General features: G+C 43.3%; 1 protein-coding gene across 3 annotated transcripts in view; it reads left to right on the top strand.

Annotated features, from left to right (window-relative positions):
* Positions 1-26,844, top strand: part of DNAAF11 (dynein axonemal assembly factor 11) — a 77,624-nt gene that overhangs the window by 8,973 nt on the left and 41,807 nt on the right. For all 3 annotated transcript variants that reach the window (XM_047841660.1, XM_047841658.1, XM_047841659.1), the window contains exons 2-6: positions 56-223; positions 5,066-5,143; positions 14,448-14,620; positions 17,544-17,746; positions 24,371-24,556. In XM_047841660.1, the coding sequence (XP_047697616.1) occupies positions 56-223; positions 5,066-5,143; positions 14,448-14,620; positions 17,544-17,746; positions 24,371-24,556 (808 nt within the window). The remainder of the gene's footprint in view (positions 1-55; positions 224-5,065; positions 5,144-14,447; positions 14,621-17,543; positions 17,747-24,370; positions 24,557-26,844) is intronic.

Here is a 26,844-nt window from a genome sequence, read left to right as displayed (position 1 = left end):
AACCTGATGATGAACATAGGGACGGAGACGTAACACATAACAAATTTTCTTTCAGTTACAGAAGATCTTATTAGACGGAACTCCGAGCACAATGACTGTGTCATTTTTTCCCTGGAGGAGCTCTCCTTGCATCAGCAAGAAATAGAAAGACTAGAGCATATTGACAAATGGTGCCGGGACTTAAAAATCCTCTATCTTCAAAATAATCTCATTGGAAAAATTGGTAAGTGTTCAGGATTTTGTTCTCATGGTTTCTTTGACGTTTTGAGTGGGGAAACCTGGGGAAGTTGCAGGATGATTCTTAGAAGAAGACGACACGGGTGACAAAGAACCACCCGGGCAAACAGACACGGCCGGCTCTCGGGAGCCTGCCTGGACCTTTCTCTGAGCTCCCACGCTGCTCAGTCCCCTTGCCTGAGGCTCTCCAGGGACGCCATCGAGGAGTTGCGATGTTCAGGCATGTTTGTCGACCTGCCCGTTTGTAGCCAGGGTTCGGTAAAAGTTTGAAAGAAGGAAAATAGAATCCAGGCATTTGTCCTGGTTTCACACCGCTCCATGGAACAGAAAGGGTTGCGTGGGAGTTGAGTAAACCCTCGTCAGATTCCCTGTGGTGGCTCGCTCTGCCGCGGTTACAGAGCTCGTGTCTGGGTGAGGCCGTGTGCTCTGTATTGGGTCTCGAGGGGGTTCCACACCCACACCCCTGTTTACTGCTCCAGTTAGGAATGAAGTGACAGGGAGACGGATCAGAATGTCAGCATCGTAACTGACAAAACCTTTTGGAGAAGGTGGCCTAGACTCGCCGCCACGGGGGCTTCCTAAAACCGCCCTCAGGTTAAATGTGTCCACCCGGTCACATGCAGGCTGGGCAACCAGAGGCTGGCAGGCCCCCTGCGTGTGGCAGTAGGGGGACAGGAGCGCGTCCTCTCTGCTGGCGGGGGGAGCCCAGAAGCCAGGACAGAGGGGGACCGGGCATTGCCCGGCTCCTTCTCCCAGTTCATCCATCGGATGGGTGGGCCCTCCTCACGGTCCCTGGGGGAAGAATGAGTTAAGGGGCAGGGAGAAGGGGGACCCGCCAGATGGAAACAGGAGTGTTCCCACACTCAGGAGAGCGCAGGCCCTGATGGGCTCGATCCCTGCCTCGGCCACCTAGAAACTGTGTGAAGGGGACACCTGGGTGGCTCAGTCGGTCGAGCGCCCGACTTCAGCTCAGGTCGTGATCTCAGGGCTCGTGAGTTTGAGCCCCGCGTCGGGCTCACTGCTCTCAGCACAGACAGCACAGACTGTCCCTCCCCTGCTCATGCTCTCTCTCTCGAAAAGGAAAAGGGGGGGAAAAAAAAACCTGTGTGAAATCAGGTGAGTCTGTTAACTTAGTCTTGCCGTGTCTACACCAGGGAATGCGTGAAACAACGCACTTACTTCTTGAGCTCCGCGCTCACCCAGATGCTGTCTGCTGCCAGCCCAGATCCACCCAGGCTGGCCACGTGGGGGCGGGGGCAGAGGCGGGGGGGGGGGGGTGGAAGGGACGGACATAAGGGTCACCTAAGGGTCGTGGCTCTGGCACTGGCACCAGAGGTCAGCCTGCAAGGTCATTCGAACTTGCCCCGGTGTGGTTCTCGACAGGGGTGTTTGACAACGCCCGGGGACGGTTTTGGTTGCCACAGGCATGGGGGGGGGGGGGGGGGCGGAGGGGGTGCCGCCGCATGTCCTGTACCGGGACCCCGGGACACCGCTAACTGTCCTGTGGTGCCCGGGCTGGCCCCACAGTGTTAGTGCTGCTGAGGCTGAGAAACCCTGGTGGGTTGCAAAAAAAAAAAAAAAAAAAAAAAAGCCTGGAATCTGCATTATTTTTTGAAGATTTGTTAACATTCTTTATCTTTCTTCAGATCATTATTTTTGGCATCTTTCACTTCACCAGAGATTAGAAACTCTGGCACACTGTTCAATTAAAAAGGCTGTTAGAGAAAACCACCAGCTTTTCTGCGGGGTTGGGGGGGGGGGCATTAAGGAGCCGTCCTAATTGTAGAGATCTAAAAGAGTTCCCGAAATTTCAATCTCCACAGCTGGGTCCATCACAATTACTAATTAGCGGCATAGTATTTCAGGCCTTTTCAGAGCTGTGAGAAAGCTTACATTTCTGCTTCCAAAGTATTCTTGAATTAAACACTCTTTTAAATCCTAATAATGGGATTTTTCAGTGCTACTCCACCCATAGGCACTTAGGCACTTTATTAGCAAGCAAAAGTGTTTCTCCGGGACTCAGACTGGCTCCTGTGCCCTCGAGGTAGGAGTTTGCAAAAAAAAAAATGGTTGCCTCTACTGAAGCTCTGTTCCTCATTGCGGGGTGCACATGGGCTCCCTTGGGGGGCTGTGCTTAGTGATGGTCCCAGGGTGAGCCCAGGCACCCCCCTGATCTTGTTAACCTGGGGCTCCAGCCCCCTCCCAGACCTCCTGACTTAACCTGCTGGGGGGCTCCCCAAATCTGCATTTGCAACGGCTCCCCAGTGAGCCTAAGGCCTACCTGAGAGCAGAGCTGATTGCACTGGGGGGTGGCTTTGGTCCAGGGCAAGTCTGTGGGTCTGGTTATGGCCATGGGTGAGAACTGTTTCCAGGATGGTTTGGGCTAGAACCACGGTTTGGCTGCCTCCGTTCCCGCTTGCCAAGAGTGCTGAGCGTTATTATCTGCAGAGCCTTTTCTCCCCCTGACCAATTTAACCTATTCTTTTTTTTTAAATTTTTTTTAATTTTTGAAGTTTATTTATTTATTTCGACAGGGAGGGAGGGGCAGAGAGAGAGGGAGAGAGAGAGACTCCCAAGCAGGATTCTGCGCTGAGAGTGCGGAGCCCGACTTGGGGCTCAACCTCACGAACTCTGAGATCACGACCTGAGCCAAAATCAAGAGTTGGGCGCCTAACCGACGGAGCCACCCAGGCTCCCCCCTTAGCCCGTTTTCCTGGTTTTTTTTCAGCCCGTTATTCTTGAGAGATAGTTTAAGAAATCCTCCTAAAACAAATCTTCCTTTTTTTTTTTTTTTCCTTATCAGAAGACCCTTTTCACATTTAGAAGGTTATACATGTAACAAATGTGGGGAAGGAGCAAGTATTTTGTTGTTGGCTGGTAGTTCGAACAGTAATAACTTCAGGTATTTTTGTTTAGGGTGCAGACTAGACACTCTGTTTGCACACAGAGCTTCGCAGATCTGTTGACTGTTGAATGTTCCAGTGTTGCCTAGAGAACCTCCTGGAAACATCAGTATTACTTACAGTCGTCTAATTGCTAAGAGAAACTCCAGTAATTTATTCCCAGATACCCTTTAAAAAAAAAAAAATGAAACGGGGTGCCTGGGTGGCGCAGTCGGTTAAGCGTCCGACTTCAGCCAGGTCACGATCTCGCGGTCCGTGAGTTCGAGCCCCGCATCAGGCTCTGGGCTGATGGCTCCGAGCCTGGAGCCTGTTTCTGATTCTGTGTCTCCCTCTCTCTGCCCCTCCCCTGTTCATGCTCTGTCTCTCTCTGTCCCAAAATAAATAAAAAACGTTGAAAAAAAAAAAAAACATTAAAAAAAAAAAATGAGTAAGCTGAGGCTTAGAGAGATAAAGTGTTACTCTTAGGCCTATGGGAACACTTAGGTGGTGTTTTCTAAATTTTAAACGAAATGTAACAATGATAAAGGTGATGATGACTATAAATTTATCATATTTCTTCTTCCTAATCTCCATGGAAAATGGGCAGAAGGAGCCTTATGGAAGTGAGGAATTCCCAAATCCGCATTCCTTAGCAGGGTTTCCTACATTCGTGTCCTCTTAGAAAGGACTGTGCTTTTAGGGTGTGGTGTCATGATATATACTCAGGAGTCAAGATTTCCTGGCTTTGCCACTGAACCTTGCACAAGTGATTAATTCTCTGCACTTTTGTATTCCTATTTGGAAAAGGGGACAACAGTAATTTTTACCTCACAGGGTTGTTAAGAGGATTAAACGATATCATGTATGCAAAATGCTTAGAAATATACGTGGCATACAATAAGCTCTCAATGATGTTAGCTATGGTATTATTAGCAGTTTTTAAAAAAAAATGTTTATTTATCTTTGAGAGAGAGAGCACAAGCGAGGGAGGGGCAGAGACAGAGGGAGACACAGGATCCGAAGCTCTCAGTGCAGAGCCTGATGCACGGATCGACGTGGGACTCGAACTCGTGAACCGCGAGATCATGATTTGAGCCGAGGTTGGAAGCTTATGAGCCAAATGAGCCACCCAGGCGCCCCAGTATTATTAGCATTTTTAAGTGTCCCCATCCTACAGAAATTCTCTGACTTATTTATGCTTATCACTTTGCCTCTAAGAGCTTTTGTGTTTGTTAAAAACAATAATCCTGTATGTATCAGGGTAAATTTGATTTCAAGTGAAGGAAACCCCAGCTTCCTTGTGGCTTACCAGTAAGGAAATCACGTATCTTACCCACCGGTAAGCCCAGAGGTAGGACAGTCTCCAGGGTTCGGTGATGCCTTCCTTCTGCTCCCCAACCACAGTACGGGCTCCATCCTGCTGCTGGTTTCCTCATGGCTGTAAGAGGACTGTGAGTATCTGTAAGGGTATCACTTTCTTCCCTAATAACATCCAGCAGGAAAAAGGAAAAGACCATCCCCAAGCATGGAACACAGACCTTTCCCTCTTATCTGACCGGGAGACCTTGATTTGCATGTCCTCCTCCTGCATCACATGTTGCCAGGAGATTGCCGGGGGCTGGTTGGCTTAAGCCTAGTTCCTGAATTGGCATTAACAAGGGACATGCTGTTGCTATGCACTGGCCCAGCTTGGTGAAGCCAGCCTCTGGAGTTAGAGCTGGCTGGGGACAAGAGCAGAAGTGGGTTCTATTAGGAGCTATGGAGAAAGACATGGGTGTTGCTTTGGGCAACCAACAATCTCTCATGCCCAAGTACAGACACGAAAAAGCAACACGGTTTTCATAACCATAATAATGCTTAGATTCCCTTTATCCTTTTCACAGTAGATTGTGTAACGATAGCGTTTATCTTGAAGGTTAATTGATTACATTATTTGTATCTTTCAGAAAATGTTAGCAAACTCAAGAAACTTGAATATTTGAACTTAGCTTTAAACAACATTGAAAAAATTGAAAATTTGGAAGGTAAGAATTTTCTTCTTACATTTTATTATGAATTAAAATTGAGATTTGCATCTAGATTTAAACCGTACTGCTTAAACAATAGGTGTACTTTTCAAATTAACATTTTACCGAAGTCTTACGTTTATTAATTATTGGTGAAAATTCAAATAATAATAGATCTATGAATTCGAAAATGGAAGTCCACTTCATGCCTTCCTAACCAGCTTCCCTCACAGAGATAGTGGTGTTAAAATTAACCCTTGGTTGATCATGATTTCACGGTCATGAGATCAAGCCCCGCATCGGGCTCCACACTGAGGGTGGAGTCTACTTCGGATTCTCTCTCTCTCTCTGATTCTCTCTCTCTCTCTCTCTCTCAATAAATAAGTAAACATTTATAAAAAAAATAACCCTTGGTTGAATACAAGCTAGTTTTGTTTCATTTGCTTTTTGTCAATGGAACCATACTATGAGTATTGTTTTGAGAATTGATTTCTTCTGTGAAATTACCTTGTTCTTTCACATCCAGGAACCACGGGGGCTTTCTACCAGAATGATGGTAGACTGATTTATCTAACAATTTTTCTGCAGATGGGCATTTGGGTGGTTTCCAGCATTTTGTATAATAGGCATGGCTGCAATGACGATTCTTCACAGTTCGCTCTGTGTGCATGTGTTTATAGGATAAACACACAGAAATGGAATTCCTAGGTTTAAATACGCACATTTTGATAAGAATTGCCAAATTATTCCCCAAAAAGGTTATATCAATTTACTTTTGTACTGATAGTCCATGTGAGTACCCATTTTTACACAACCTCACTAATAATTTTAATAAACAATTTTTTAATATTTATTTATTTTTTTTTTTGAGAGAGAGAGAGAGAGAGAGAGAGAGAGCAAGCCAGGGAAGGGTAGAGAGAGGGAGAGAGAAATCCCAAGCAGGCTTTAGGTTTTCAGCACAGAGCCCGATGTGGGGCTCAAACTCACCAACTGTGAGATCATGACCTGAGCTGAAACCAAGAGTTGGACACTTAACTGAGCCACCCAGGCGCCCCAATAAGCAATCTTTTTTTAAAACAAACAAACAAACAAACAAAGGCATTGTTATCAAATATTTATTTAAATTATTTGCATCTCCCATATTAGTATTGAGTGTCCATATAATCCTTCAGATTTTTATAGAGTATTTGCATTTCTTATCTCTACTTTACATTTATTGGTTATTTTTATTTTGGTTTATCTTTTTTAGTTGCTCTTATACATTCCAGATATTAATGTTTTGTTATGTATGCTATAAATATTTTCTCTTGAGTCTGCTACTTTTCCTTTGTTCCATTTATGATGCTAGTATCATTCAGAAGTATTACATTTTAATAGATTCAACTTTTCACTTTTTCTTTATAGTTTCTGAATATAAATACATTCTACATTACGTTCTAGTTTTAATGATTGTATTTTTACATTGAATATCTCTAGTACATCTCAAATTTATCATATAAAAGGATATGTTTTTGGATAAAGAAAATGACGTACACATGTACACAATGGAATATTATGTAGCCATAAAAAAGAATGGAATCTTGCCATTTATGACAACGTGGACGGGCTTCGAAGCCATTATGCTAAGTGAAATAAGTCAGCCAAAGACAAATACCGTATGATCTTCCTTATATGTGAAATCTGAATAATAAGACAAAACGAACAAGACACCAAGCTCAGAGATACACAGAACAGAAGATTCGGTGGTTGTCAGGGGTGGGGGTGGGCAGAGCAGGCAAAAGAGAGGAAGGGAGCCAAGAGATACAAACCTTAAAACTATAAAATAATTCTCCTTTTTAGTGGGGTCTGCCTGGTTTGGGAATCGAGGTCATGCCGGCTTCATAGAATGAGTCCAGAAGCTTTCCTTCCGTGTCTATTTGTGGAACAGCTTGAGAAGCATAGGTATTATCTCTGCTTTAAATGTCTGGTAGAACTCCCCTGGGAAGCCATCTGGTCCTGGGCTCTGATTTGTTGGGAGATTTTTGATAACGGATTCCATTTTTTCCCTGGTTATGGGTCTGTTCAAATTTTCTATTTCTTCCCATTTGAGTTTTGGTAGTGTGTGGGTGTCCAGGAATTTGTCCATTTCGTGCAAGTTGTGCAGTATTTTGGCATATAATTTTTCATAGTATTCTCTAAATAATTGTACTTCTGTGGTGTCGGTTGTGATCCCTCCTCTTCCGTTTGTGATCTTATCTATTTGAGTCCTCCCTCCTTTCTTTTTGAGAAGTCTGGCTTGGCGTTTATCAATTTTGTTTATTCTTTCAAAGAACCAGCTCTTAGATTCATTGATCTGTTCTACTGTTTTTTTTTAATTTGGATTCTGCGTTGTTTAATTCTGCTCTAATCTTTATTATTTCTCTTCTGCTGGCTTTGGGCTTTCATTGCTGCTCTGCTTCTGGTTCCTTTAGGTGTGAGGTTAAGTTCTGTGTTTGGGATTTTTCTTGTTTCTTGAGGTAGGCCTGGACTGCAATGTATTTTCCTCTTAGGACTGCCTTTGCTGTATCCCAAAGGGTTTGGACTGTCGTGTTTTCATTGTCATTTGCTTCCATATATTTTTAAATTTCTCCTTCAATTGCCTCGTTGACTCATACATTCTTTATAGGATGTTCTTTAACCTCCATGCATTGGGAGGCTTTACAAATTTTTTCTTATGGTTGATTTCAAGTTTCATAGCATTGTGATCTAAAAATATGCATGGTATGATCTCATTCCTTTTATATTTATTGAGGGCTGTTTTGTGACCCAGTATGTGATCTATCTTGGAGAATGTTCCACGTGCACTTAAGAAGAAAGTCAGTCAGAAAAAGACAGATATCATATGTTTCCACTCATATGTGGAATTTGAGAAACTTAACAGAAGACCAAGGGGGAAGGGAAGGGAAAAAAATAGTTTCAAACAGGGAGGCAAACCATAAGAGACCCTTAAATACAGAGAACAAACTAAGGGTTGCTGGGGGGGGTGGTGGTGGTCAGGGAAGAGGGGAAAATGGGTGATGGGCATTGAGGAGGGCACTTGTTGGGATGAGCCCTGGGTATTGTATGTAAGTGATGAATCATGGGAATCTACCCCTGAAGCCAAGAGCACACTGGATACACTGTGTGTTAACTAACTTGACAATAAATTATATTTAAAAAACTATAAAATAAATAAATCATGAGCATTAATTAATTAATTAATAATTTAGTAATTAATAGTGCTGTACTGCATATTTGAAAATTTCTAAGAAAGTAGATCTTAAAAGTTCTCATCACGGGGCTCCTGGGTGGCGCAGTTAAGCGTCCGACTTCAGCCAGGTCACGATCTCGCGGTCCGGGAGTTCGAGCCCCGCGTCGGGCTCTGGGCTGATGGCTCAGAGCCTGGAGCCTGTTTCCGATTCTGTGTCTCCCTCTCTCTCTGCCCCTCCCCCGTTCATGCTCTGTCTCTCTCTGTCCCAAAAAAATAAATAAATGTTGAAAAAAAAATTAAAAAAAAAATTCTCATCACAAAGAACAAACTTCTATAATTGTGTAAGGTGATGGATGCTAAGTAGACCGATCGTTTCACAATATACACAAGTATTGAATCCCTGTGTTGCACACGTGAAACGAGTATAATGCTGTGTGTTAATTATACCTCAATGAAAAATAAAATAAAATAAGATGAATTTGGAAAATCGTATTTTTTTCTCAGGATGTCTCTTAGTTGAAATATCTGAAGCATTTATTTTTAATTGCTGTATAATTCACATGCCATAAAACTCACTTTTTTCCTATTATACAATTCAAGGGTTTTTAGTATAGTTACAAGGTTGTACACCCATTATCACTATCCAATTCCGGAACATTCCTTCACCCCATATGAAAACCTATATCCACTGCCATTCATTACTCATTTCCTCCATGCCCTACCTAGCCCCTGATCTGTTTGTCCCCACAAATTTCCCCTCTCTGAACACTTAATGTAAATGGTATTGCACAGTATGTGGTCCTTTGTGTCTGTAGCGTGTTTTCAGGGTTTATCCGCATGTGGCAGGTATCAGTACCTCATTCATTTTTGTGGCCGAGTGACATTCCATTGTATGGATACACAACACTTTGCCCATTTATTAGTTGATGGATGTTTGAGTCTTTCTAATTTTTGGTTATAAATAAAGTTGCTATGAACATTAACGTATAAGCTTTTGCATGAACGTGTTTTTTTTTTTTTTAAATGCTTATTTACTTTTGAGAGAGAGACAGAGAGAGACAGAGAGAGAGACAGAGAGAGGGGAAGCGGGAGAGGGGCAGAGAGAGAAGGAGACAGAGAATCCAAAGCAGGCTCCAGGCTCTGAGCTGTCAGCACAGAGCCCGATGCGGGGCTTGAACTCACAAGCTGTGAGATCATGACTTGAGCTGAAATCAGCCACTTAACTGACTGAGCCACCCAGGCGCCCCATAAAAATATGTTTTAACTTAATTTAGTACATACCTAGGGAACTGCTGAATCATGTGGTAACTCTCCATTTAACTTTTTAAGGAGCTGCCAAACTATTTTTTAAAGTAGTTGTACCATTTTATGTTCCCACCAACAATTTCTGAGTGCTCCAACTTCTCAACATCCTCTCCAGCACTTGTTATTCCCTGTTTTTATTTCTTTCTTTATTTTCTAGGGGCCATCCTGATGGATGTGAAGGGTGTCTTATCATGGTTCTGATTTGCGTTTACCTAATGACGGATGAGCTTGGACATTTGTGTATCTTATTTGGAGAAATGTTTATTCAGAACCTTTGCCCACTTTCTAATTAGGTGATTTGTCATTTTATTGTTGATTTGTAAGGCCTATCTATAGGTTTTGGATACTAATATCTGGTCCAATACATGATTTATAGATACGTCTTTTCATCTTGAGGTCTTCTTGTCAACTTTCTTGATGTTCTTTGGAGCACAACCTTTTTTTTTTTTAATAGCTTTATTGAGGTTTAATTGATGTACAAACACCTGCACATAGGTAGTGAACAGTTTGTTGAGTTTGGATACACGCACACACCCGTGAAACCATCACCACGATCAAGGGAATAGACATATCCAGCCCCTTTTTTCTCTCACCTCCCCTGGAATGTCCTTAAAATGGATTTGGTCGTCCTAGATCGATTCTCCATGCCTCTTACCCCGTATTCCTTATGTAAACCTCTTTGTCTTGTCACTCCACATTCTGGAAGGTTTCTCGTTCCAGTTTTCAGGCTTCTCTCTCGTGCTTTTATTTACTTTGCGATGTCTGGTAACACTTGGCGTCTGCTCACAATCACAAAGGATTTGGCCGATCCGGTGGCCAGTGCCGGCTTCTTCTGCAGTTGTGAGGATCTCTTTCCACATCCGGCCTCCCGCTTGGCTGGCAGGGCTGCTGTGGGCTGGGCACGCCGCCTGGCAGGCCTTACTCTGGAGTACAGGGGCTCGGAGCAGAGGCAGGCAGGCTGCTCTCCCCACCCCACTCCCATCTGCCAATAGCTAAAATTAGGAGGACTTTACTTAGGGTGGTATATTTTAGCCTGTTTGCCGCCCAGCGTAGAAATGGGTGTTTCAGTGGCTGTCAAGGTTGCGTGCCAACAGTGACCTCAGTGTTCATCATACGTTCTTAATGTTCATCCTCAAAACCTAAGCTGTCGTCACTGTCAAAGGCCCCAAAGCCATCATCAGTGCTGGACCTGGGGAGACTCTTTCCATCATGGGCATTTTTCTGCATGAGAACTGGAGCCGTCCTTCTCCCCCAGCTGCCACGCTACAGCCCCATTCCACGTTCTCATGGGAACAAGTGGAGTGAAAAAAATGGACTCTGTATGCGCGTTTTGTGGTAGTAATATGTCAGTCTGTGATGGCAGAGAAGTAATTCAAACTGTCACTCTCAGTCGGCCTGTCCAAGTCTTGTTTTTGTTAAAGTGTCTTAAAGGAAGCCGAGAGTTGTTTTCCGGTATGTTTTGCACATCCGCCACTAGAGGGCAGCATTGTCACTGTTGTCTGTCTGAGTTTGGGGAACCTAGTCCACAGCCCACCGCAGGCCTCTTCCTGGACGCTTCTCCCATGGGGGCGCCACCTTCCAGCTCTAAGAGGGAGGCGGTGGGCGCAGGGTAGTTTGAGGATGTGTTTGGGGGGATGGGCAGTAGGAAGGGAGGATGCATCATATTGGCTGGCAAATGTACACTTTTTGTTTAATTTTAAAGGTTTGAGGTAAGAGGGGGGAAAGATGGATATACAGACTCAGCCCACCTACTTGAGTAAAGCGCAGTATAATTTTAGACATAAGATGGATAGGGGCGCCTGGGTGGCTCAGCCGGTTAAACATCCGACTTCGGCCCAGGTCACGATCTCACGGTCCGTGAGTTCGAGCCCCGCATCAGGCTCTGTGCTGATGGCTCGGAGCCTGGAGCCCCCTTCAGATTCTGTGTCTCCCTCTCTCTCTGCCCCTCCCCCACTCACGCTCTGTCTCTCTCTCTCTCTCTCTCCTTCAAAAATAAATGTTAAAAAAATTTTTTAAGAAGATGGATATCCACTTGTTTATTTTTATGTTTTGCTGGATGGCAAGAATTAGCTAGCATACCTCCTGCACCCCCCTGCATCGTGGATTCACCGGGATATAATAAATTGTCTTCTTTTTCCATCCCTTTTCCTTACCCTAACTTGGAAGGAGAGGTGGGGTTTCTAATAGTGTGAGCTTTCCCCCTTGGGAGATCAGTGTTGTCTCAATGACCTTCTCAGCCCCACGGGCCACTGACATGGATCTTCCAAGAACAGGAGAGATGGAGGGGAGGAATCAGTTAAAGGAAGGAGTACTTAACTTCAAAGAAGAGGCTTTCTCATGCCTGGCTAGTTCAGCAAGAATTGTTCATTAGAATGGCGGATGGGGTTTCATTTCTTATGGGTAGGCCAAGTAGGAAAACAATTAAGATTTATCACTTTGAAAACCATAATGAACATTTGGAGGGTCCTTCGTGGAAACAATTACAATAAAATCAAATACATATACATTTTTGAACTTGTTCAGAGTCTTTGAAATGCCACCCTTTGTCTTCTTTTGGTCCTTCCTTCCTGTTTTCAAAATAGAAAGATGATTTAGGACATATGCCATGTTGCATGCACAGGAGGATAAGAACCTGAACTGTACTGTTGGTCACAGGATTACAGTGGACAAGAAGTAGGTGGGACAATGTGGCCATTGAGATCTGTATGGCTTGGTGACTGATGTAATGGAGGGGTTAAGGGAACAACTTAGGTTAGCACTCAAGTTAACTCTGGCTTGACTCTTGGCCGCAAACACATCTGATACCAAAATGGCAATGACATTGACAGGATTTAGACATCAAGGAGGCAGGAAAGCTGTCGTGAGGAGTGGAGAATGAGAGGAAAAATGGAGAATTCATTTTTAGACATATCGAATGGGATATGTCTTACAGGCATTTGGAAAGAGGAGTATGACATTCGGTTGGATGGTCAGATGTAAAGTTATTGTTTGGGACTCGTCAGAATTTGGGGTTGGTTAAACCAAGGAACGCAACTGTTGTTGTCAAGAGAGCCATGAGGAGAGAAAATACTGGGTCGAGGATGGAAATCTGGGCTCTATTACCATTGATGGAGTGGAAAAGTCTATAATGGGGATCAAGAGGAAGAAACTGCATCATAAAAGAGGACAAGGAGAGAGCAGTATCACTTTTTCCAAGACAGATGAAACATTTCAAAGAGAAGTCATGGTTGATCAAGAGAGGCACTTGATGTGATGAGCAACAGGTGATGTATGGAATTGTTGAATCACTGTATTACACACCTGAAACTATATAGCATGGTATGTTGACTAACTGCAATGAAAAACTTAGACGCAAACAAATAAATAAAGCTAAAAAGACAAAGAAAATCAATCTGTAAAAAATGTCTAAAGGAGATAATTTGTGGTTAACCAGGCCATATCAGCAGACTTTTCTAGTAACATAATGAATTGAGGGGTCTGTTAATTTTGTCGGTACGAAGGTCCTTGGTCCCCTGTAGAGGAACAAACCCACTAGAATGTTGGGGATGGCAGCCAGGAACGGTGAGCTGAACAATGAATGGGAATTGAAAAAGAAGAACCAGTACATATTGATTTACGCTGGTTTATAATGTAACAATGGGCACTGCCTCCTTCTGGTTCTGTCTCCTCTAGATTCACTTCTCGGTGCCTTTGCACCAAGTACCTTCTTTTCCTGGAATGCCCATCTTTTTCTCCTTTCCCTATATTAAACATACACTTGAGGTGAAACGCCATGGATTTTTTTTAACCACTTTATCCTGAAGACCTGGCTCATTAACTTGGTCACAGTGGGTACCCAGTAACTCCTGGATGAATGGACGGGTGAATGAATGAATGGAGGGTGAGGTCCTACATCCATCTGGAAGCCCTGAGCTAGCACTGTCTCATTTGGAAGATTCTGGTTTGGGATATGACCAGATAGGAGGAAAACATGGAATTCTGGACGAGGCTGGGCTGGGACTTGAACCCCCATCTGCCTAATTCTCCAGGCTGCATTCCTAACTACCAAGCTCTCACGGAACCTGAGTGAAGGCTGTTGCTTCAGATCTCCGTAGCATCCGGCTGTCCCTCCAATGAAGGTAGATGGGGCCGATTTACGACAAGCTCTGCTTCAGCGACTACCCCTTTTTCTGTTACTCCCCTGAGGACCAAACTCTTCTTTACCTTTGTTGATACTTTCAGTGCCGTTCTCTGTGGCCTTGGAGCCATTCTGTGTCTTCGCTGTGACTTCATGAACATTAATTCTGATGCCTGGGGTTTATGAACTGCCTTTTCCTTTTGGGGAACCCTCCCGCCACCATCACCCCTCATGGCGAGATGTGTCCCGGCTACCTGGAAGAATTCTCAGACAGACTGATGGTGTCCTCTCTAGAGGGATCTTCGTCCTGATGACGGGTGCTCTCTGGCAGCAGCTGGTACTTGGCTTTCTTCACACCACATGGTGACCAAATGCACATGTTTACCAGCCCGGGACTTGCAGATATGAGCAGGGAAAGTAATTTCCCCCCTGGCCTCGCAGATATGAGCAGGGAAAGTGATTTCCCCTGGCCGCAGGGACAAAAGGGAAATGCAGATTGAGACAGGAATTAGAGCTAACCCTTTGAGGTGCTGTTTCTGAACACCCACTTGTTGGGTGATGCACTTAATCCGCGGACTTAAACTATTCCAACCGTTGTCTCTGTATGAACTGTTACACACATTTTATTACCAGTGTGATTTTTTTTTTTAATTTTTTTTTTTGCTTTGTGTTCTTTCCACTCCTTTCAACAGGATGTGAAGGGCTGACAAAACTCGACCTGACCGTAAACTTCATTGGAGAGCTGAGCAGCGTTAAAACGCTTGGGCACAATATCCACCTGAAGGAGCTCTTTCTCATGGGTAACCCATGTGCTGACTTTGACGGCTACAGGCAGTTCGTGGTGGCCACACTACAGCAGTTAAAGGTACGCTTATTTTAATGATGCAGAAACCTCGGAAAAAGGAAAACAAGCAGCCGCAGTGATGCCTGATTCATTCGCGGCATCGTCGGGGAACGGGTAGTTTTAGAGGAGGGAAGATTCCAGAAAATCGAAACCAACCCTTCGACTTACCGACACTTTAAAGTTGTTTTGATAGCTTGAATAAACTCCTGAAGAATAGATTGAATACATTTCTCCTTTCAGAACACAACAGAGCTTAACTGAACTGTTTCTTTCTTTCTTTTTTAAGTGTATATATTTATTTTGAGAGAGACGGAGAGTGCACAAGATTGGGGGGCGGGGCATGGCTGAGAGAGAGAGGGAGAAAGAGAGAGAATCCCGACCAGGCTCCACACGGTCAGTGTGCAGTCTGATGCAGGGCTCAAACTCACGAACCGTGAGATCATGACCTGAGCTGAAACCGAGAGTCAGCTGCTTGACTGACTGAGCCCCCCGGGCGCCCCTAAACTGTTTGTTGAGGAATGGAAATTAGAGTCATGGAGGGCATTCATCATTACTAATAGCAGACTGAAAACTTAAGAATTTTTGAGATTACTACAGCTACATACCTCTGTATTACACTGTCTTAAGCTACTGTGCTTTTATAATTATTTTCTTTTTATCAGTGCTTTCTCTTAACACGTTCTCTGTGTTAGCGGTTCTCAAACTTTGCTATGCTTTGGAATACTTGGGTGGTGTTTGCTGGGCCCCACCCCAGAGTTTCTGATTTTTAGGTCTGATGTGGCACACAGGATTCTTTCATTTCTTTTTTCTTTTCTTTTTTTTTACATTTATTTATTTTTGAGAGAGAGAGAGGGAGAGAGAGCACAAGCGGGGGAGGGGCAGAGAGAGAAGGAGACACAGAATCAGAAGCAGGCTCCAGGCTCTGAGCTGTCAGCACAGAGCCGGACGCGGGACTCAAACCCACAAACCTCGAGATCACGACCTGAGCCAAAGTCGGATGCCCAACCGACTGAGCCACCCAGGTGCCCCGAGGATTCTTCACTGATGCTTGCTGGTCCAGGGAACTCATCTGACAACGTCTACCCGATGTGGCTAATCTCTTATCTTGTATCTCCCCTAACCTAATATTTTTGGAACCTGGGGAAAAAAACAGGTGGTTTCTAGAGAAATCCTATACCTGCTTACATTAAACGAGTAATGTTAACTTTCATGTAATTCCAAGAATGTCTGACCTGCGTGTGGCCCCACGCTTCTGCAAGAAAACGCACGGATGCACTGGCTTCACCATAGGCATTTTCTTCTGTTCTCAGAGGACGTTTGTTTTTAGACTGCCGTGTCCTGCATAGTCGAGATTGCTGGAGTAACGGAGCACATTTCTTCTAATGTGAAATGTTTTTGATTAAGAGAATGAGTCACTCAGGTAATTGAATCCAGAACATATATTTAGAATAAAATGATAAATGAGCTCAAACATGACCCAAGCTGATCTTCACTATCCAGTGACGTACTAACAAAATGAACTGATGAGAACCAGAATATCACAGGAACAGGCCCTGCACAGAAACAGGCTCATAGCGCTATGAGCCACATCCCTGGAAGGGTGCAGGGGCCAGCCCAGCCGAGCCCCGGGTTGCTGCTGTGGCGGTCAGGCTAGAAGCCTGTGACAGCTGTCAGGCACGTGCCCGACACCGGCAGCCCATCCACAACAGCCGCATGGGTCCTTGGGTCCAAAGCGTATTTTAAATTCTTTTTCCAAATGTCAGCATTGTGATCTTGGTTTATGATTTTACCGACCCTGATAATTTGTTAGATTTCAATTTTACCCAAGCTTCGTGTGTTTTCCCTTGTGCATTAGTTTCCTGTTGCTGTGGTCGTGAGTTACCACAAACGTGGTGGCTTAAGACAACACAGATGTTTGCCGCTACGGTCCCGGAGTCAGGAGTCTGATGTTCAGGTGTTGGCAAGGCTGCGTGCCTTCGGCCGCCCTCCCTCCGGGAGAACTCCTTTCCCTGCACGTTGAGCTTCCGGAGGCTGCCTGCATGTGTGAGCTTGTGGCCCTTGCCTCCAGCCTCAAAGGCGGCAGTGGTGGCTTCCTCTGATCTCCCCCCGATTCTGACCCTGCCACTTCTGCCTTCTTCTTTCCCTAATGAGGACCGTTGTGGTTCCACCGGGCCCATCCAGATAATCCAGGATGATCTCTCCATCTTAACACCCTTAACTTAATCACATCTACCAAGACCCTTTTGCCATGGTAGGTAACATTCACAGGGATGAGAAGGTGAACATTCTTGAGGGGCCATTATACAGCCTACCTTGCATTTCTTACCTCTTTCTATACAATGGGGCTGGGAAAAATACATAGGTGTCTTTAAACTAGGAGCTTTGAAACGTCACATTTTAATTGGTGTTCCTATTTTAGTATTTCAGCTTGGAAAATCACTCTGAAAATACCAGGTATAAACAGTGACCATAACAATTGACAACCTACTGGGTGCATCTTGTTGTCGAGGGTAGAAAATGGGCCCGTTCGTATTGGCGCCCAACTCTGTCTAATATACCAGACCCCCTTTTGTAGAGAGCATTTCGAGGCAGCACCATTATACTTTGGAGCTGTGGTCTGACCTGAAGCTTTGATGTTCTTTATACAGTGAGCAGGTATAAAATCCATAGATTTTGAGAGCTTGTCACTAATAATTGGTTTCAACAGACAACATTCTTATTATTTTACCCATAAAGATACTATGTAACTCTGTTAATTATATGAAATAGACATTGATTTAGATCAAAGTTTCTGATGTTTCCCATTCATTACTTTGCTCTTAATTCCATATCACCAAGGTGCATTATTGGTTATTTCTAAGTTTACAGTATTCCAGTCAAAGTCAACGTGATTCAAATTGTGACTTTTGAATAGCTACACCACGTTGGTTGTTTTTTATTCAAGTGGTTGGACGGTAAAGAAATCGAGCGTTCAGAAAGGATTCAGGCCTTGCAGAACTTTCCAGTAATTGAACAACAAATCAGAGAGCAAGAGGAAGCTTACTGCCTCAAACGGGCCAAAGACAAGGAAGAGGCTCAGAGGAAGCTTCGAGAAGAGGATGAAAATGAGGCCAAGGAGAGAAGTCACTCAGTCTTCGAGGGACAGAGGTACGCAGACATCAGTGCCACTCTGTGCGCAAATTACGAGGGTTTACTTTCTACTTAACTTCAGTTAAAAGCAGCTTTTCTCTTCCCAAAGTGTTCACAGTATCATATTTCAGGTGATCGATTTGGAGAATCAATTGTGATGTGACTTTGGGGGGAAGAGTATGAACACCTCATTGTTTGTGACAATTCTCTGAGGCTTTCCTTCCTTCCCAAGTTTCCTTTGCATCTAAAATTATCCTCGGACAAATCTCTATAAGATGCACAGGAAAGATGAGTTAACAGGGGTATTTCAGAAAAGTTAAATGTAAATCACATTATTATAAATCAAACAATTTTGATTGCATCATAAAATATTCTGTTTTGTGAATTATATAATGAATACATTTTAATGTGATTAATAAGCCTCTAAATTGGTCCTTTTTTTTACAAGCCAGAATTTTTCACACTTGTTTATTTTAAGTGAATTACAGCCACAGTCAGTTGATCTGATTCCATATGGTGAAAGCTTTAAATAGTTTGAAAACAGAATCTCTTAATCTTGAGAAAATAATAATTATATTTCAGACATGCATAAATATTTAAAAAATCAATAGACACAATAGTTCCACCCAGATTTAATAAATACCAGTAGTTTGCATTTATGCTCTGTATCTTTTTAAAAACGATAAAAAGGTACAACATCACTGAGAGGCTATCCCCTTCTCTCCTCTTCAGTGGGTCCGCCATCCTGAAAGTTAAGTGTGTATTTGGTATATGTGATCCCATCCATATTTTAGATATATTTGTGATATAATTATGCCTCCTTGAACAAGAGTGGCTGTGTGTGTGTGCATGTGTGTGCGTTTAGCGCAAACAATATCTTTCTACAACTTTGCTTTGTATTCAATGTTATGTTGTTGAGATTTTTGCGTATAAAGACAGGTGGAACTAGTTCATTCATTCTGACTCTGTAATCCATGGGATGAACAAATCACAGATTATCCCAGAGGTGATGTTCAAAATATTTAACAGCTAGTGACTCGTTGGCCCTGACCAATCAGATGTGCATCAGCTCTAACAACCTGCATGGCCCTCAGAGCTGGGGTCAGCTGCAGACCAGTCCAGGTGCGGACTCCCCTCATTGGGTGGCCATCTGGGTGTTTCCCTTCTTCTATTTCTTTCAGACAACATCGCTCATGTCTCCTTATGCAGGTATGAAAGTTCCTCTAGAGCGTTCAGCAGTGACATCGCCACATCATTAATTAGGAACATTTTTCAACCTAATAGTCGTTGCCCAATTGTTTTCTAAAGTGCATTAATTTATACTCCTCTATCAACAGTATAGGAGAGTTCCTAATCTTTGCCAATATTAGATCATGTGATATTTAAAAACTCTTTTTTTCATGTTTATTTATTATTGAGAGACAGAGACAGAGCATGAGCCGGGGAGGGGCAGAGAGAGGAGACACAGAATCCGAAGCAGGCTCCAGGCTCTGAGCTGTCAGCACAGAGCCCGACGTAGGGCTCCAACTCACAAACTGCGAGATCATTCCCTGAGCCGAAGTCGGACGCTTAACCGACTGAGCCACCCAAGCACCCCAGGATAATATGAGATTTTAAAACATGGACCAATCAAGTTGTTTGTTAACACCTAATATTTAATTTGTATTCCTAGAATTACCGGTGAGCTTCAGTATCTTAAGTGTCTTCTTAATATTTGTATTGGCTATTCATATACTCTTCAGGCCCTCTGCCTACCTTAAATAAGTTGTTAAGTTTTTTTCTTATTGACTTACAGTTATTTCATATTCTAGATGCAGATTCTTTAGTGTTATGTGCTTTGCAAATATCTTTTTCCAGCCTTTGACTTATCTTTAATTTTAATAAGTGCTTCTGCTTTATAGAATTAAAAAATAGTAATATAGTCAAGTTTGTTTTTGTATTTTTTTGGTCTCACTTAGGAAATTTTTCATTTAGGCAACGTTTCATTACTCCAGTGTCCTATCTGTCTGTGTGGAATTAAGCTGTGACTACGGTGGGTAGTAGGGTACCTGTCATTTCCCATATGGGTAGCTGATTGCTCCATTATTAAGGTGCTATTCTCCTGATCTGTAACACCACCCTTCCCATATGCCCTTTACACGCGTCCTCGTGTGTCCATTTCTGGGCTCCCTGGACTGCTCCGTGGATGTACCTTCATGTGGTTTTAATCTGTAGATTTATGGTAAATCTTGATATTTGGTAGGAGGTATTCCCACGTTTCAGATTTATCTCGGCTGTTCTTAGCCCTTTACTTTTCTGTTAGGAGTTTACAATCTGCTATTCAAGTTCCCTAAAAAATCCCTAGTGTAATTTTGATTGAAATTGCATTCAATTTATATGTTAATTAGGAGAAAGTTGACATCTTCATGACTTTGATTCTTTCCTTGCTGAACTGTGGAATAGCTTTCTCTATTTATTTAGACCTTTTTCTGAATCCTTCAATAAGGTTCTATAATTTTTCTCTATAAAGGTTTTCTTTTATTAGATTTATCTCTAAGTATCTTGTATAATGGCATTTTTAAAATACTCTTGTAATTGGTTCTTGCTGTTGGATAAAGAGGCGAATATACTGATATTGTATTAAGCAATCTTGCTGACCTTTTTAAAAAGGTGCCGTAGTCTGTAGATGATCCTGTGTTTTTTCTTTCTTCTTTTTTTTTTAACGTTTATTTATTTTTGAGAGAGACAGAGACAGAATGCGAGTGGGTTGGGCCAGCGAGAGAAGGAGACACAGAATTCAAAGCAGGCTCCAGGCTCCGAGCTGTCAGCACAGAGCCTGACGCGGGGGCTCGAACTCACGAGCTGTGAGTTCATGACCTGAACCGAAGTCCGTCGCTCAACCCACTGAACCACCCAGGCGCCCCTGATCCTGTGTTTTCTATGTGGAAAAACACTTTTTTTAAAAAAATAAATGGCAACTTTAAAGAATTTCCAATCCTTAGGCCTCTGCTTTGTAATTTTCTTTATGGTGGCTGCTAAGGCCCCAGTAGAGGGCGAAATGGCAGCAGTAAGAGTGAGAATCTGTATCTGGTTCTGACTTTAAAAGGAAGGTTTCCAATTTCTCATCAGTAAGTAACGCATTTGCTGTGGGGTCTTGGTAGAGTTAAGTGAATTTCCTTTGATTCCAAGTTGATGAAGCGCTCTTATCATCACAGATGCTGGATCTTATGAAATGCTTTCTTTTTTTTTTTTTTTTTTTTTTTTTGCCTCTATTGAGATAATCATGTTTGTCTATTAATGTGTTGAGTCACATTAATATACTTCCCAATATTAAGCCATCCTTGAATTTCCAGAAGAAACTCACTTTGTCTGTGATATATTTGTAGTAGATTTCTGCATTCATTTTTCTAACATTTTATTTATAATATTTAAACCTACATTCGTGAGTTTATGCTGTAATATTCTTTTCTCACTGCATTTTCCCCAGTGTTTTGCGTCAGTTATAATAGGCACATAAAATGTGTTGGGGATCATCCACTATTCTTGCTTCATACAAGTTGACAAATGTTGACAGCAGGCTGTTGCTTGCATTGAGTAGAAGCACACGGCTGGGTTGGTTTCTTGCCCTATTACTTCTCCACAGGACTGACTGGTCCTTCCGTTCCTCCCATGACTGCATTCAGCCTATTTGCACAGACACCCAGACATTCTGGCGGACGGTCATCAAACTAGTGAATCATCCGCTTAGTCAGAAAGGAGTAGGGAGCCACTCCCTTTTAACGCTGCAAGAAGAAATGCCATAAAGATGTGGGGGGCGACTACAAGAAGGGGAGGCAGTCATCTCACCCCTTGACTAGAGGCAGCCTGCTTCCAGCCTGGAGACTTGAAATGATGTGATGTGTCCTGGAATAGCCTAGAGCAGGAGTGTCAGGAGAGTGGGCGTCAATGGAATCAACTCACGCCTCAGCATCTGTCATGTCGAGGATTTGGGAATACCCCGTGGGCCAAGTACACATGGTAGAAGGAACTGCACTTGGCTCTCTTTGAAAGGATACTGTCCAAGTGAGTAGCGGCAATGAGGGACCGTGGGGTGGACTGTCAGTGGCCCAAGCTGAGTTGTCATAAATGACCAGCCGGGTAGTATGTTGGTCACTCTGATAGGGAACCGTGTACTTGGAAGGCCATTGTAATGTCTCTGAGAACCAGTAAATGTGCTCAGAAGACAAAACCGGTAACTGGGCATCGGCCCTAGAAAGGGAGCCAGGTGCCAAGGTGTAAGAGCATCAGTGTCAGATGAGATGTTTGCCTCCTTCTCCCCATCCATTGTCCCAGGCCCAAATTTCTGAAGTCGGGGGGACCTGAAGAAGCCAGCGAGGTAGGATACAGAGGGAAGGAGTAGATGAGCGAAGGGGGGTTGGCGTAGCCCGTGCCCCTCTCCCCGTGCACAGCCCAGTCATGAGCTAGGTGAGGGGTGAGGGGTTTGGAGAGGGAGGGCAAGGGCTTCGATTTGGATGTAAGTGAAGTTTTGTTTAAACTGTAGGCCTTTGGGTGGCTCAGTCGGTTGAGCATCAGACTCTTGATTTCAGCTCAGGTCACGATCCCGGGGTGTGGGATAGAACGCGAGTCGGGCTCTGCGTTGAGTGTGGAGCCTGCTTGGGATTCTCCCTCTCCCTCCCTCTCTCCCTCTCCTCTCTACCCCGCTCACTCCCTCTCTGTCTAAAATATAATAAATTAAATTAAATTGTAGGCCTCTAATTCCCGAAAATGAGTGTTGGCGGAGATGGGACTCTTCTAAACGGGACCATAGGGCTGTGGGATGTGCTCACGAGTGGGAAGAGAGTTCTGAGAGCACAGATGTGAAGGAAGTGGCTGAAGAGCCCATTGTTTGTATCCTGATGAGATCAGTCTGTTTTGTCTCCTGGCTGCTCACATTTCCATGCATTTTGCCTTTGGAGACTTAAGTTATTTAGCTGATATTTCTATAGTTTTTATTAAGTGCAGTGATGTTTATGTGTGTTACTATCTTTTTACATTTTACAAAATAGAAAAGTGAACCAATTAGTCACTTTCCAGCAAAAAACAATCCTTTTAATTTTTTTTTTAATGTTTATTTTTGAGAGCGACAGAGTGTGAGTGGAGGAGGGGCAGAGGGGCAGAACGAGAAGGAGACACAGAATCCAAAGCAGGCTCCAGGCTCTGAGCTGTCAGCACAGAGCCCGGCGTGGGGCTCGAACCCACAAATCGTGAGATCATTACCTGAACCGAAGTCAGACGCTTAACAGACTGAGCCACCCAGGCGCCCCCAAAAACAAATTCTTCTTCTTTTTTAAACAAATTCTTTTAACTGGAAATGGAACCAATTATTTCAGTGATGATTACCTACGATGTGATAGGATATTATAAATCCCCTTAATAGATTGCCTTTTCAACACCATAGAGAACTGTAGCTATATGGCAAAGTATTCATTTTCAGAAGTTTGCATTGTTTTGCTTATTAAACCAGTTACATTTTGTAATATGCAAAAAAATGTAAGCAGATATTATTCTCTGTTCTATTTATATTGTTTAAACCTCATGCTCTAGTACTTTTGGTCTATCCCTTCACAAAGCATCTTATCTGAAGGTCAACTAAATGAGCCTTTTGTGTTATCTCGTTTCAGTAACAATAACAAAACGTAACATTGCGTGAGCGCTTCCTGGTTGTCATGCTTGGTACTCAAGGCTTCATGCGGATTTTTTCATGCAATGTTATTTCGAAATAGAGTGTATGTTGCAGGGAGAGGTGAGGAACGCTGTTCCCCAGTGCTTACTATGTGAACGGTGTCATTTTTGCTCTGCTAGAATAGGATCTCCTGAAAGGACTGTCATTGTCTGTCTGGCCTAGGCTTGGATCTCTGGTGCCGGGCACAGAGGAGATGCTCAAGAAATATTTCTCGAATCCACGTTGGATGACTGTTGAATATCTCATATACCCGTTTGATGTCAGAGACACCATAGAACTCTTTGACAACCCACAAAACATGAATAAAAAAAGAGCACACAGCACTGTTCCTACACAAAGCTATGAAATCAGAAGTTGTCCATAAAAGACCAGGCCACGAATCTCATATATCCCACTGGAGAATTTTGGAGAGAGAGCATCATTAAAGAACCTGGAACTAATATGATGTAATTTGCCTGTTGACAAGACTCCTCTGGGAGCAGTGTGGAGGCAGGAATTGAGGGTCCCAGCCTGGAAGTGGGGTGCCTGGGAAGGCCCAGTGGTCCCTGAGTTTGATCATCAGAACCTCTTGCAAGCTGTCATAAAACACAGATTCCTGGGCCCAATCCCACATCTATTGAGTAGACTTTCTGGTGGCAGGTCGAGGCATCTGTGCCCTTCACACGGCTCCGCAGGTGACTCACATCCCACCAGCCTGGGAGCTTCTCATCCGATCACTGCACTATGCCCCGTGTTAGATGATGAGGGCCTGTCCCATTTGGGACAGTACGTTCATCCAGCATGGCTTACGTTGGCTCTCTTTCAGATGTGTTTTGTCACTCAAAGGTACGAAGACAACACAAGAAAAGTGTGTAAGAGATTGAAGGGGCGGCATTTAGGATGAAACTCAGACATCCAGTACTGGTCTCACATGCTCTGTGTGTCTGTTTGTTCTTTCCCAGCCCGTTTTCAGTAGAGCACAAAGACCATGTCCAGGAAGGACAAGAAGGGGAATACAACCAAAAGAAATTCAAGGACAATGAGGATGACCTGGAATTCTGGAACAAGCCCTCTTTGTTTACTCCTGAATCTAGATTGGAAACACTTAGGCATATGGAAAAACAACGGAAAGACCAAGAAAAATTAAGGTATTCCACAGTGAGGCAATGCCCTGCTATGGACTGTATTTTCTTGATTGCACAGGGTTTACTCCTTCTCTGTGTTCAATCTTTGTTAGCCATCACTTAATTGACTTGGCTTCTAAGTTCAGCTTCCTGTTGAATTGTGTCTACTGACATTTGTTAATATCAAACTGCCTTCTTTAGGATGTCATGAATTATGGCATTTTACGTAGGGTCTTGTTTGGATGTCTTTAATTTTTTTTCTGTGTTTTTCTCCTTGTTGATACCTTTATTTTATTTTTATTATTATTATTTTTTTAATTTACATCCAAATTAGTTAGCATCTAGTGCAACAGTGATTTCAGTAGATTCCTTAGTGCCCCCTACCCATTTAGCCCATCCCCCCTCCCACAACCCCTCCAGCAACCCTCAGTTTGTTCTCCATATTTATGAGTCTCTTCTGTTTTGTCCCCCTCCCTGTTTTCATATTATTTTCGTTTCCCTTCCCTTATGTTCATCTGTTTTGTCTCGTAAAGTCCTCATAGGAGTGAAGTCATATGATTTTCGTCTTTCTCTGACTAATTTCACTTAGCATAATACCCTCCAGTTCCATCCACGTAGTTGCAAATGGCAAGATTTCATTCTTTTTGATTGCCGAGTAATACTCCATTGTATATATAAACCACATCTTCTTTATCCATTCATCCATCGATGGACATTTGGGCTCTTTCCATCCTTTGGCTATGTTGATAGTGCTGCTGGATGTCTTTTGGATGTCTTTAATTTTTTTTTTTTTTAACTTTCAATGAATCAAGCAGTAGGGATGTCCCGGGTTAGAGATACTGATTATCATGGCACCGAGGAAAAGGCCACTTTGCGGGACGAATAAGTTCCGTTGTGTCTCATAATTTGCAAAATTAGAAAGCAGTCTTATGAGGCATTGTTTTCCCAGTACAACTGTCTTGGACATTCAACAGCACGCTTTCACTTCTGAAACTGTTTTGATCGAACTTGACGATTTGTTAGAAGCTCGAACGCTTATGCTCTGATTGTCAGGGAAGCTTTTTAAAAGCTCGACTCGGTGTCATTCCATTTCATGTCATCGCTCAAATCTAGTACGTAAAATGTATCACTTACAGAAATGCTTACAATTCGTGTGCTTGGGGATGGGATCACTTAGCTCTGAAATACCGTCGTCTGCACGGCAGTTATAGGCGCGAAGCCCAGTGTCTTTCCCTGTGATTGTCACCTGCGAGCAAGAAACTGAAAGAGTGAACACAACCATTAGCAATCTCTGCTGCTTTCATACAATTTTATTCAGTAGCTAGATAGGGAGGTACAAAAACGAGAATTGAGTTTTATCCAAAATGCTTGTTTGTGAAATTTGGCCGTCTGTATACGGTGAGGCCACCCAGTGCTTTGGGAAGAGCATCAGAAAACATCAGAAAATGTGGGTCCACGTGGCGACTCTGCTGCTTACTCTCTGTGCGATGTTGGCAAATACCAACTTCTCCTCAACTCCTTCCTCGTCTGTTAAACAGGGATTCTCTCCCTGCCTTCCCTACTCCACTGTGTGGTTGAGAGAATCATAGGAGCCAATAAATGTAAACGTGGTCTGCAGACTTAAGAACCTTCTGCAATGGAAATTCTACATGTTTTTATATAATATGTATTGTATTTCCAACATATATACACATATACACCCATGTGTATGCAATATATGTCTATATGTATGCATGCATGAAATGTATACATAGTACAGTATATCGTATAATACATTGTATTGAGCCTGAAACCAGGAAAAAAAAATTCCTCTCCCTGATAGCCTAAAAAAAAAAAATACAGCTGGCTTGGATAGAAGACCAAGCCACTCTGTGCAAGTGCACAGTGGCGTTCCCAGTCCCATGGGTCCCTGCGATGTTTGCCCCTTCTGGAGGATGCCCCTGGATTGTCCTCGTCATGGAGACTAATGTGGTACATGGACACATTAACTTACCTGGACCAGGAGAACCAGCTTAAAATGCAGCAAAATGTGAATAAATGTACATTTTCATATACAGTTCACTATCCAAAATCGGGATTAGAAGAATGGAAATCCAAGGCAAAGACTTGCCTACAGTTCTCTCATCTACACACATTCCTCCATGTGGTTTTGTAGAGCTTGTCCATACAGGCTCTTTTAGGTTTTTATAGATCTTCAGTGATGTTGAAATAGCTAGGACTACGCTCTACATTTTTCATGTTATCTCATGAGCCTTTCCTATCTGCACTGTTTCTTTTCCTCCATCCACATTTTCTGCCACTTTTTAGACCAG

Source organism: Prionailurus viverrinus, chromosome F2 (genome assembly GCF_022837055.1).
Source record: "Prionailurus viverrinus isolate Anna chromosome F2, UM_Priviv_1.0, whole genome shotgun sequence".
In the NCBI taxonomy this organism is placed as follows: domain Eukaryota; kingdom Metazoa; phylum Chordata; class Mammalia; order Carnivora; family Felidae; genus Prionailurus; species Prionailurus viverrinus.
This window is presented reverse-complemented; position numbering and strand designations above follow the sequence as displayed.